We start from the raw sequence: 11,000 nt of genomic DNA on the forward strand, positions 1-11,000 counted from the left end.
TCAAACCTCACATCATGCAGCAGGACAATAGTCATAATTTTCGCCCTAATTTTGTCAGTTTTTAGCCTGTTGCGCTTGAAATGACGCACGAACCCTTATGAGGGCATTGAGTTTATAAAGCCAGTCACTAAACGCTTCTGGAGACATCAGCTGCCCGGACCCTGCAGGTTACTATGTCTCTGGAGGATTCATTTGTTGTAAACCCCGAGGACTCCGGGGTTTTGGTTGTGAATGTTTCAGGAGTGTTTTCGGACTCCACGGGAGAGCGGAGCCAGTACAACATCTGGCTTCCTGGAGTCGGAATCGCTGCTGTCTATGGGATAATCATCATCGTAGGTTTCATTGGAAACATCACTCTAATAAAGACGTGTCTGCTGGTGAAGTCCATGCGCACGGTACCCAACTTGTTCCTGTCCAGTCTGGCTCTGGGGGACCTGCTGCTGCTGGTGACCTGCGCCCCGGTGGACGCCAGCCGCTACCTGGTGGACGAGTGGCTCTTCGGCCGCGTTGGATGCAAACTGATCGCGTTCATCCAGCTGACCTCGGTGGGAGTCTCCGTGTTCACCCTCACCGCTCTCTCCGCTGACCGGTACTGATCACACAGTTAGCCTGGGCATGAGTTGTAACTTTACGCCTTCTTTATTTGTCCCTTAAACTTTGAGATTCTTTGGGTAAAATAAAAATCCACATGGGACATGACACCAGCTGTTAATCCATCGATGTGATGGGACGAAAACCTGCACCATAAAGTTCTAAATGCTGTTTTCAAAGAGCTCTCTCCACCAATACAGTACTGAATTCTAGGTTTCCTGTTGTGGAAAGTAACTAAGTACATTTACTCAAGATGGTACTCACATACAATTTTGAAGTATCTGTACTTTACTTGAATATTTCCATTTTCTGCTACTTGATACTTTTACTTCACTACGTTTCAGAGACAAATATTGGACTTTTTGCTCCACAACATTTATTTGATAACTTTAGCTACTAGTTACTTTTCAGAATTAAAATAGAATACAATTGTTTGACTTTAGTGATACCTGGTGGGAAATTCATAAAACACACACACACCATTTCTTTGTACTATAAGTATGTAGGCTAAGTTAGTTAAAATGAGCTCCACTGCTACCAGCTGCAATGTTAAATGTGATGTGCACGACAATGCATCAACCGTTATAATCCAATAATATGATATACATTAATGTGAAATGCCCATAATGAGTACTTGTACTTTTCAGGTTATGATGATCCTGCACACACTTCTCTTCTTCTTTAAGGTACAAAGCTATTGTCACACCACTGGACATCCACACATCCAGGGCGACACTCAGTATCTGTTTACGAGCAGGGCTGATCTGGCTGCTCTCTGTGACTCTGGCCATTCCTGAAGCTGTCTTCTCCGACCTGCACACCTTCACCACCAGCCACGCCAATGAGACATTTGTGAGCTGTGGGCCCTACCCCCATGTCGGGGAGCTGCACCCAAAAATCCACTCCACTGCCTTCTTCCTCATCTTCTACATCATCCCGCTCTTCATCATATCTGTCTACTACTGCTTCATTGCTCGCAGCCTGGTCAGGAGCTCTGAGGACCTCCACGCTGAAGGACACCTGCACCTCCACAAACAGGTCAGAGTGTGGCTTCCTCCATTCATCCAAATACATTAAAAGAATAGTTGCTAAGAGTTAAATGCAGTGCAGTAAATATGAAGCTAGTTTTCATATTCCCAAACATACTGCAGGTTCCCAACCAAAGAGTTTTATTTTAACTAGTACATGTTTGTCAAATGTTTTTCTTTTCAAGATCTTAAGGTCACAGAACGTCAGATTTAGATAAATAGCTCTTCTCATGTATGCGTCAAAAAAAAGTATGTTTCACTACACTAGTTCCTAAACCTATAAATTTGTAGTAATCCTACTGTGAATTGAAGGATTCTGATTAATTGAAATTTCAGTTCACAGAGGTAAAACTCACTGAGAGCCAGCTCTCTGTTGCATGCTCACACAGGCAGCGACGGCCCCCATGGGTGCTGATTATTCATTTACATTTCCTGCCAGTTTTCTGCCCGTCTGCCTGTGTTCCAACAGCTAATTACTCATCTCAGTATATACACACACCTAACAGAGCTTGTCCCATTTTCCAGATTATAGCTCAACATTCCAGCTGTTCAATGCGCTCTTCTTTGTTTTGTGATTTCTCGTGCATGACCTCCAACAGTTCCCGACTCCACTTTTTGCTGTATCCTCTCTTGGTCTTTATGTATCATATGGTTTTGAACTACTCCTAGTTTTTGCCCTTTTGCCTCCTCCCTCTCTCTTCTGGTTGCTCGTGTTTGACCTCTGCTTTGTGAGTAAAACAGTCCTGGATTTTTCCCTCCCGTCCTCTGTCTGATCCCTGTATTTCAGTCTGGTCCTGGTCACAGGCTTTCACACAGGCCATGTCAACAGGTTGAACTTTAGCTGGTTTCTTGTTTACCATTAATGTTTACCCCTGATCATCGCCTGGTTCTGCCCATGAGTACAGCTGAGGCTGACAGTTTTGCAGATATTTTTTCATAAAATAAGCAATTAGACATAAAAATTTTGACCAAATGATGGAGCTAAATAAAAAGTCAGAGGATCACCAAAGTCAGTAAAAGCCATCCTCCTGGCATCAGAAACATCATCCAAACATTTAAGGCGATCTGTAATAATTGTTGAGATGTTTCAGTCTTGAGCGCAGTGGTCAACTGACTATTACACAGTGCCATCCTGAAATAAGGATAATAATTATAATAAGGATAATATACTACACATTATAATTTGTTCTTTCTGTCCTCTCCACTCAGATTAAGTCCAGGAAGCGTCTGGCCAAAACTGTCCTGGTGTTTGTTGGTTTGTTCGCTGTCTGCTGGCTCCCCAGTCATGTGATCTACCTGTACCGCTCCTATCACTACAAACAGGTGGACCCGTCACTGGGTCACTTCATCGCCAGCGTGCTTGCTCGTGTCTTGGCCTTCACCAACTCCTGTGTGAACCCATTTGCTCTGTACTTGATGAGCAAAAGCTTCAGCAAACACTTTGACAAGCAGCTCCTATGCTGCGCTGCTCCCAGACGCTGGTATAACCAGAACAGTGGGAGAACAAACACAACCACTGTCTGAAAGCCTTTGTGTTGTCATCAACATCTTTGTTTTAGCAGGACTGTCATGCTGATCATTTTAATCACATCAGTTTGAGTGGAACACATGTTTAACTCTGATTTAGAATGGTCCACTTCAGCGGGATAAAAAGATATTTCTTACTAATTTCACTCATTGCTTTTTTTTCCACAAAAACACCTTGAAATCATGTTATTTCATAAAAGAATTCTTAATATCTCAGCTAACCAGTCAAGGCCAGGGAGACAAGAGGTGACTGAGGATCTGTCAGGAATGTTTAGACTCTGAATTAAAACAAGATAATAGCTTTTTGGCTGAAAAACAGTTACAGTCGAGGCTGCTTGTCACAGTCACTGATACCAAACATGTTTTCTGATTGCTTGTGATGGATCTTTATTGTACATGTTGCATGACAAATAAATGTAATATAAGCAAAGGCCCTGACAGTTAATGTGTTTACTCTGTACAATTGTTTTAGATGAAAAATGAAACGTGTACGTTCATGTATCACTCAGGATTGTAAATTGCTACAATAATTGTCATTTGTTCAACTGCCCTTTATATTGGAAATGCTAGACATAAGCTTTATTATGTATGGCTTTATCTGTACTGTGCTGTTATTAAAAATACATGATGGATGCTGGATGTGTACTTGAAATGTTTTTTTGCAGGATTTATTGTCTTTGTCAAATCTTAAAGCTACAGTATGTAACACTTTTTCCAATATTTTTGTTGCAGAAATATGCTCCAATACTAGTCTTAATGGGGAGATGTGTGATGGAAGCCTCCTGTGACCCAGACTCACTGAACAGCCCTGGCAGCAGTGCAGAGATATTAGCGTGAAACGTTTTTGAGCAGGACTGACCTCTCTAACCAGTCAGAGATTTTCAGTTAGTTCTGACTGATCAGTAAGTTTTGTTGCATTTCCATTTATTGGGATTTCATAATGATAAATATCTGAAGAGCTGGGCAGAATGTGATGGATTTTTAGTAAATTGTAGGAGAGCAAAGTGGAGCAGGGAGAGGGAGTGCTGGGTGGAGCAGAGTAGATTGATTTGGACTTTCATGCTAGCGCTACCTTAAGTTACATACTGTAGCTTTAATTTATTACAAGAAGTGTTAAAAGTTACTTATTGTTTGTTGGCTTTGTGGACACATGTCTTAATGAGGAACACCCTGAAAATGTTTCTGCTGCCCTCCTGTGGTTTCATGTCCCACCTGGCTGCAGTGATGTACAGGTATTAACCAGGACCCAGCAACATCACTGGAGGGTGTGATCTAAAGGTGCAACTTTTGCCCACTCCCATCAGGAGTACCAAGGTATTAGTAGTAGTGATATGCAGTGCATTCACAAGCTGTGACATTATTAGTCCCATGCAAATTACAGAACTATGGAGTAAATTTGTTGTCGTTGTATCATGTTCACATTGAATATGTGTTGAAAATACCTAAATGTATACATATAATGAAACTTTATTTACATGAATGAGATCTCCAGTCACCACTTCATGAAACTGCTTTGTGGCTGTGACCTCTTCCCTTCTGAAAGTATATGAATACAAACAGATATTGCTGGCCAAATGAATCTGCATCACAGAAAAGAGTCTGTCAGATACACAGCAAGTCTTTCAGTCTGCTGTTCATCTGACCTCCTACACACAACTGACCTGAGATCAAAGCTGAGGTATAAATTAGATTAAACCACTTATTGCAGGGAATCTGGAGAGCTTCACTTTGTGTGTAACCTGCCTGTCGGTGTGAAACCACTGTGAACTGTGGCTTCACAGAAAATGTCAAAGTTCTTTAATCGAAAAGAAAAAAAAATATCAGCATGGAACTGGTGACCTTTCATGGTGGCATTTGAATAGAAGAAATTCATTCCCCTCAAGCAGCACTGGCCTCAAAACTCAGTCTACCCCTGTCTTCCCTTTAACTTAGTGTTGTTTCCAACATGCTCCAAGAAGTGTTTGAATCTTTTATCTGTTATGTCAGCTTTGGCAACGCTACACATATTCATAAGACAGCTTACTTGTTTTACAGCCCATCAAATTTACAACATGCCACGCAACTCGAGTACACTGGACTTTCAAAATAGACGGAGCAGAAACACATAGTTTTTTATTCCACTCATTCTCCAGGGAGGTTTTCTTGAATATACAGTTCTACTCTCCAATATCTGTAAACAAACTTTGATGTGTAAAATTGGTAGAATTCACATTTAAAAAATTTTTTTGGGATTACTGTAAAATCCACATACATGAAATGGAAACATTTCATTAAAGTATAAAAAAAAAACATTACTGCAATATGAAAGCATCTTATCTTAAAAACTGGTATCCAAAATATTTCATTTGAGCAGTTATTATATTAAAAGCAGCCATATTACAAAATACAGTTGACTGGCAAGACTTTGACTTTCTTTTTGTCACATTTTACCTTAGAGATTGGCCACAAGGCCAAATGTGTGGTGTAGGCAGCACACAGAGAGCCACACTAACACTGGTACAGGAGGAAGTCCTTGATACTTTGAGGGAGGAAAAGGCTGGAGGTTTTGTGCAGACGACTCCTTCCCAGACTTCGGCGAATACAAAACCGACACAGCTGAGACAGAGAGCAGGGGCCTGAGTAGAGGAGACAGGGAGAAGCTGTTATAGTGAGAAAGTGTTAGGTCACCTCTGTAATGTAGACGTGAGTGCCTTTATACCTCACAACACACCTCTTCTCTGTAGTGCACTTTTCACTGTGCTATTTGGTGCTGACAGGTCCAGAGGAGTTTTTTCCTCTGCGTTCTTACAACACACATCCGCCCCAAAGTCCAGCAGCAGATCCACCACATTCGCTGCTCCTCCTCTAACTGCAGCATGTAAAGGACTATCCTGCTCACATCCTGCTTGAACATCTGCTCCTGTATGTGCACACAAACACAAGCTGGACTAAAGGACGCACATCAGAATATCCAAATAATGTGATTAAGAGCATAAACACCAAAGCCATCCATGTGTTCTCAGGCTATTTGCTCTAGCACTCTGTGGTTAGTAACATTAAGTGACAATACAGAGTGAAAACTGGTGACTAATGGAAATGTGACAAGACAGGAACTTAGAGCAGAGATGTGAATAATATTAAATAATTTAGAGCCACATCTAACAGTTCTGACAATTACACAAATCTGGAAGTGCCATAACATGGCATGCTGTCCTGTCTGCTTTCCTGTTTTTGTGAAAAGTGAAAGTGATGGGAAGACAAATGTAGACAGTGTAAAGCCAGTAATTACAGATTCTGATTTGCATTGCATGAACAAAATTCACGAACTTATAGCCTGTATAACTAAACCAAACAAAAACTGTGAGCTGTGAGGCTCAGATATTCAGTTTTTCTGCGCTACACTAAGGGGATAAACAGTTTTCTGTGACTTATGATGGTCCCTGGCTTTTTGTTACACTGCAAAGGAGGCAGATTATATTACCCGAGTGTAGCAGTAGCTCTACACAGGCTGTGGCTCGGGCCATGCACGCAGAGTACAGTGGCGTCCCCACCACTGGCAGCTCCATGTCAATATGTGCTCCATACGACAGCAGCAGCTCCAGACACTCCTTGTTATCTGATGAAGGGAACAGTGCTGCATCAAAACCTGTGCTGTGACAGATCACACCTTCACACCCACATGGTTTGCACATACACACCTTTCTTTGCGGCCTCATGGATGGGCGATGCCAGCTGGTGTGTGGTGTTGATGGAGATATGGTGCTGCAAGATGAGCCTGACACAAGCAACACTTCCACTGCTGCATGAGTTGAAGAGAGGTGTGGCGCCATCTGTCGATACTGCCTCCACCTATGTTGTGTTATATGATGAAATATGATACTACTGCTGAAAGAGCTGCACTTTATAACACCTCAAAAACTGAACACTGTAACCTTCATGGAGGTAGGATCATGATTTATTACAAGTTACTTTTAGCTAAGTGTAGCTAATAATTTGGCAACTGAGTGCACATCAGGTATCATGTTGGCACCGTTGTTTGTTCAATAAAATTTTAACTATGTACCCAACACACCAGAGTTTATTTAAAGAGCACTCCACAAATTTATTAACACACTCTTGTAATATTGTTGAACTCACAATGGACAGTTTGATATAGTTTGATATAAGGAAAGGTATAAAAATTGATGCAGCAGAATCTGAGATACTGCTTTTTCACACATTCTTCTCTCTTATTAAAACCTGGTGCCTACATTACCCAAACACCATTATGCTCAAACACCCTGAAAACAAATGTCTTAAACTGAAAAGCTACATCGTTCTTACATTTGCTCCATTGTCCAGAAGGAACTTGGCACAAGCGTAATGACCACCAAGGCAGGCTTCATGGAGAGGAGAGACTCTGTCCATGGTGAGTGTGTCCACATGGAAGCCCTGTGAGAAGATGAGCAGGTCAGAGTTTCACTTTATTTTATCATATTAAAGGCTCTATTCTATTATAAAGCCTCGTCCGGTTCTTTCAAACCAGGAACTCAGAGGGACGTTAGCCAAAACATGAGGAAAAGTCAAGGTGTGTGGCTGTTGTTTTCGTGGTGTGTATCTAAAACAATTGGACATAACCTTACACATTAAGACAAATATTAAGACTAGCATTACAGTTGACACTAACAGCTCTTTGCCTGTAACCTTGACCTGCCTGCAGTCTGCACTGCAGGCACAGTTAACAACCTGAGCTAGTCAATCTGTCTCCACTAACATTTCTAGACAACACATCTCTGAATATCTATCTAACTAGGAAATAACCTAACAATATGACTGTGCATGGGCTGTTTGTATGTTAAGAAAGTTTACCTGAGTAATGAGGGTTCTCAGGTGGAGCAGTCTGCCTTGATATGCAGCATCATGGAGAGGAGTTCTGTCCAACCAGGAGTCTGAGACACACACAATAAGAACAATGAGGTCCCCATGTTCAGGCAACAGATATGTCCAATTGATCTTTGTGTTCACTGTAATGTTAAGATGGCCTCATTTGAATACATTCAACTTGATTTTCAGGTTTGACCCAACCCTAAACACTAAACCTACAGAGCAATACACACCCACTGTTTGTTGGCTACTGCAGAGCTAGTTGACAATATCGACATGCAACTTTTCAAGTCTCAGCCGCTCAGTATTCCTGATTACAATTAAAACCAAAAAGCTATGAAAACTCTGTAAAACTCTGCAAAGTCAAACCACAGTTAGTAGAAAGTTTGCCCAGAACTGTAACCCAGTTGTGTGACTTATATAATTTCTCTCTAAACACAAATTAGCTGAACTGACCAAAAAAGACAAAGAAAACACCTACCAGCCATCAACGAATTGCATGCCAGCCCCCCATAGATGTACAGGGGCCTCTGCAAAGGTTGTGAGCACTGGGAAACCTCTGTCTGAACAGCAGCCATGATGAAAATGAAACAACAGCAGACTCCTCCACGACTATTCAGAAGTGCAGCTCTCCCAGTCGATACACAGTCATGAGCTCGGCCTTCATCCCTCTCTTATCTGGGTCCTTGGCCACCCCCACCCCCACCCCACATCACCACCACCCACCTATGTCCCAGCCTACAGCATGTGCATAACAATGGTTGGAGGAATGGGCCTGCACTGACACACCTTGAATATAGCACCCAACATGTGCATGCATGCAGCTCCAAGAAGAGGAACACACACAGGTGTTAAGTTTCACACTGTAGATATTTCAGAATTTTACACTATTTTCTGTTATGACCACATATTTTCGGCTAAAGGCTAAGTATAATGTACAATCCCTATTGTTAGTCTTGAAAAGCCATATAAGTGCATAAACACCCCCAGTTTCACAGGTTTTCTGTGTGTTGTCTGGCGCCTTTCACTCCAGACAGCCACCACCTCTTTTGCAAAACTCATTCTAAGAAAGAAATCCTCTAATGTCCTTCTGTTTCATGCAATGGTTCTCAAAAAAAAATAAAAATGCAACAAGGCTACAGACAGCCTAAATAAAATAACATACTCTTTATTTTGAAGAGAAGATTGTCTGGGAGTCATGTCAGCATTTGAAGAACTCCAAAGTTTCTTATAAATATGCAACATCCTAAAGAAGAAAAATTTTATTTTTAAACAAATAAGTGGTTTTTATGGTATCAAAGTTTACACTGATATACAACATTTCACAAATTGTGAATTTTGCCACTGTCATAAATGATGAAAATAGGTGACCACAGGTTTGTTTCCCAGTAAACAATACTGGTGACAAGCCCTTTTACTCCTGTTTGGTGCAATGTATACTGCATATATTTACTCTTAGTAAAGCCTGTAGAAGTGCCACAAATTAATAATTTAATCATTAAATGTAGAATAACACTGCTTCCAAATCTTAAATAACATGCTTTCAGACAAGGTCCCATTAGTAAGGCAATGTAAACAATGTCTGTGGTTTCCATGAGCACATTTGAGCATTTAGCAGCCATGTTTAAACTGTCAGTTCACACCATACAGAGCACACAGGACGCCATATAAACAATCAGGCAGAGGTATGAAGTGATCACTATGATAATGATTCTGTTTCTGCTGCTCGTTTCATGGCACGTTTAGAATGAGCTCTGTTTTTACTGCTAGTTTTCTTTCTCCACAGTCCATGAGGGCCAGTGGCGTCCATGGCAACGTCCATGACCCGATCTGGCACCAACCACTGCAGGAGCAGCAGGAAGAGGAAGTCTCACACAGCCACAAATGCAAAAATGGAGCCGGCGACCGGGCCGCAGTGAGTCCTCAACCTCCGTACCCGCCTGTCCAGGGGAAGCACCTCCTCTCCAGCCACTCGGTTATACACCTGAGAGGGAAACACAATGATCTGAGTCAACAAACAGTTCACCATCCACAGTACCATTCAGTCTGAAAATCAATCACTCATGTGTGGCCTCAGCTGTGTGAACTTCACTATGTTTACATGCACACAAGATAACAGATTACTCAGAGAAATCAGGTTACATGGGAAATCAGAAAACAGGGCTTTACATGCACTGTAGTAATGTGGTTACTCTATCTGTGTATACATTCATCAGGCCAGTAATCAAATTTGTCCCCGAGCTTGTATCTTACTTTGAAAACAGGGCTTTTATATTTTAAGTATATTAGTGACACAAGACATTTATTTTGCATGTGTGGGAGGGCTGATGGTGCAGTGCCAGAAAATATTTTGGAATGATTACAGCTTTTTCTTCTAAAAATCCAATGTACACTACCTGTTTGGCACCAAACAGCAGACAGACAAAGTTGGCGGCTAGCTGAGGAACATAGTGAAGCATTTGGCAGCTAAACTGACAAACAGAGAAAGCTAAAACAGTGACCTATGCCAGGTGGCAGAGACAACTCCAAATGAATGTTAACTTCGCTATAACTGCTAGATGTGCAAACAGGCAACTTGCTAACAAGTTTATCATTTCAACAGGTAATGCTTTTCAATGTTGTGCCCGCAGCTTGTTTCCTTCGCTTCCTTTCCCAAAAAGATCAACTATTGCAGGTTTGCGATGTCATTTAACTTGTTGAGTGCATGTAAACGCACACCTTCTCAATAATTAAAGTCCATGTTTTAAGAAGCTAAAGCTTCAGCTGTGGCTAGTTTCGGTCTGCAAAAGAATAAATGCTAGAAAACAGAAGGTCTTAAGTACATGCACACAATCCAGTAAACCTACTTTTTCAGCCCTCTCTGCGACGTTTCTCCAGGTGTAGAGGTTTCGCACACGTGCGTGGATGGAGGCAGGGGAGGGCACAGAGCCTGAACGCTGCCGGGCAATGACTGTTTCCAGACCAGCACATAGTGACCGTACAGTGGGTTCACACAGGGTAATCAAATCATCA

At 41.7% G+C, this 11,000-nt stretch overlaps 3 protein-coding genes across 6 annotated transcripts in view; 1 reads left to right on the top strand and 2 right to left on the bottom strand.

Moving 5' to 3' along the window:
* The first annotated feature begins 6 nt into the window (after positions 1 to 6).
* Positions 7 to 3,947, top strand: grpr (gastrin-releasing peptide receptor). Its single transcript, XM_020609299.1, has 3 exons — positions 7 to 589; positions 1,278 to 1,629; positions 2,829 to 3,947. Exons 1-3 carry the CDS (start codon positions 174 to 176, stop codon positions 3,141 to 3,143), a joined length of 1,083 nt encoding a protein of 360 aa, XP_020464955.1. The 5' UTR covers positions 7 to 173; the 3' UTR covers positions 3,144 to 3,947.
* A 711-nt stretch (positions 3,948 to 4,658) lies between these two features.
* Positions 4,659 to 8,615, bottom strand: asb11 (ankyrin repeat and SOCS box containing 11). Of its 4 annotated transcripts, none has more exons than XR_002275650.1 (8): positions 8,470 to 8,615; positions 7,974 to 8,053; positions 7,449 to 7,556; positions 6,824 to 6,974; positions 6,607 to 6,741; positions 5,857 to 6,045; positions 5,577 to 5,761; positions 4,659 to 4,682 (listed from the first exon to the last, which is right to left on the bottom strand). XR_002275650.1 is itself a non-coding variant. In XM_020609511.1 (7 exons), exons 1-7 carry the CDS (start codon positions 8,564 to 8,566, stop codon positions 5,634 to 5,636), a joined length of 888 nt encoding a protein of 295 aa, XP_020465167.1. In that variant the 5' UTR covers positions 8,567 to 8,615; the 3' UTR covers positions 5,012 to 5,633. The 4 variants fall into 4 exon arrangements, 2 of the variants coding, with proteins under 2 accessions (XP_020465167.1, XP_020465168.1); XR_002275651.1 differs by lacking the exon at positions 4,659 to 4,682 and adding an exon at positions 5,015 to 5,316; XM_020609511.1 differs by lacking the exon at positions 4,659 to 4,682 and having other exon boundaries at positions 5,012 to 5,761.
* A 545-nt stretch (positions 8,616 to 9,160) lies between these two features.
* Positions 9,161 to 11,000, bottom strand: part of piga (phosphatidylinositol glycan anchor biosynthesis, class A) — a 6,487-nt gene continuing 4,647 nt past the window's right edge. The window contains 2 exon segments of the mRNA XM_020609428.1: positions 9,161 to 9,972; positions 10,835 to 11,000. The exon segment at positions 10,835 to 11,000 is cut by the window's right edge and continues 12 nt beyond it. Of these exon segments, the coding sequence (XP_020465084.1) occupies positions 9,688 to 9,972; positions 10,835 to 11,000 (451 nt within the window). The 3' untranslated portion in view covers positions 9,161 to 9,687.

The sequence above is a fragment of the Monopterus albus genome, unplaced genomic scaffold (assembly GCF_001952655.1).
Source record: "Monopterus albus unplaced genomic scaffold, M_albus_1.0 scaffold99.1, whole genome shotgun sequence".
Lineage (NCBI taxonomy): Eukaryota > Metazoa > Chordata > Actinopteri > Synbranchiformes > Synbranchidae > Monopterus > Monopterus albus.

What these genes read in the sequence shown, in the direction of transcription:
- grpr (XM_020609299.1), top strand. Translation starts at nt 174, where the DNA reads ATGTCTCTGGAGGATTCATTTGTTGTAAACCCCGAGGACTCCGGGGTT. An exon ending in ACCGCTCTCTCCGCTGACCG is followed by an intron (nt 590 to 1,277) that starts GTACTGATCACA and finishes TTCTTCTTTAAG; the next exon opens with GTACAAAGCTATTGTCACAC. An exon ending in ACCTGCACCTCCACAAACAG is followed by an intron (nt 1,630 to 2,828) that starts GTCAGAGTGTGG and finishes CTCTCCACTCAG; the next exon opens with ATTAAGTCCAGGAAGCGTCT.
- asb11 (XM_020609511.1), bottom strand. Translation starts at nt 8,566, where the DNA reads ATGGCTGCTGTTCAGACAGAGGTTTCCCAGTGCTCACAACCTTTGCAG. An exon ending in CCATGAGGCCGCAAAGAAAG is followed by an intron (nt 6,742 to 6,823) that starts GTGTGTATGTGC and finishes TCCCTTCATCAG; the next exon opens with ATAACAAGGAGTGTCTGGAG. An exon ending in AAGTGCACTACAGAGAAGAG is followed by an intron (nt 5,762 to 5,856) that starts GTGTGTTGTGAG and finishes TCCTCTACTCAG; the next exon opens with GCCCCTGCTCTCTGTCTCAG.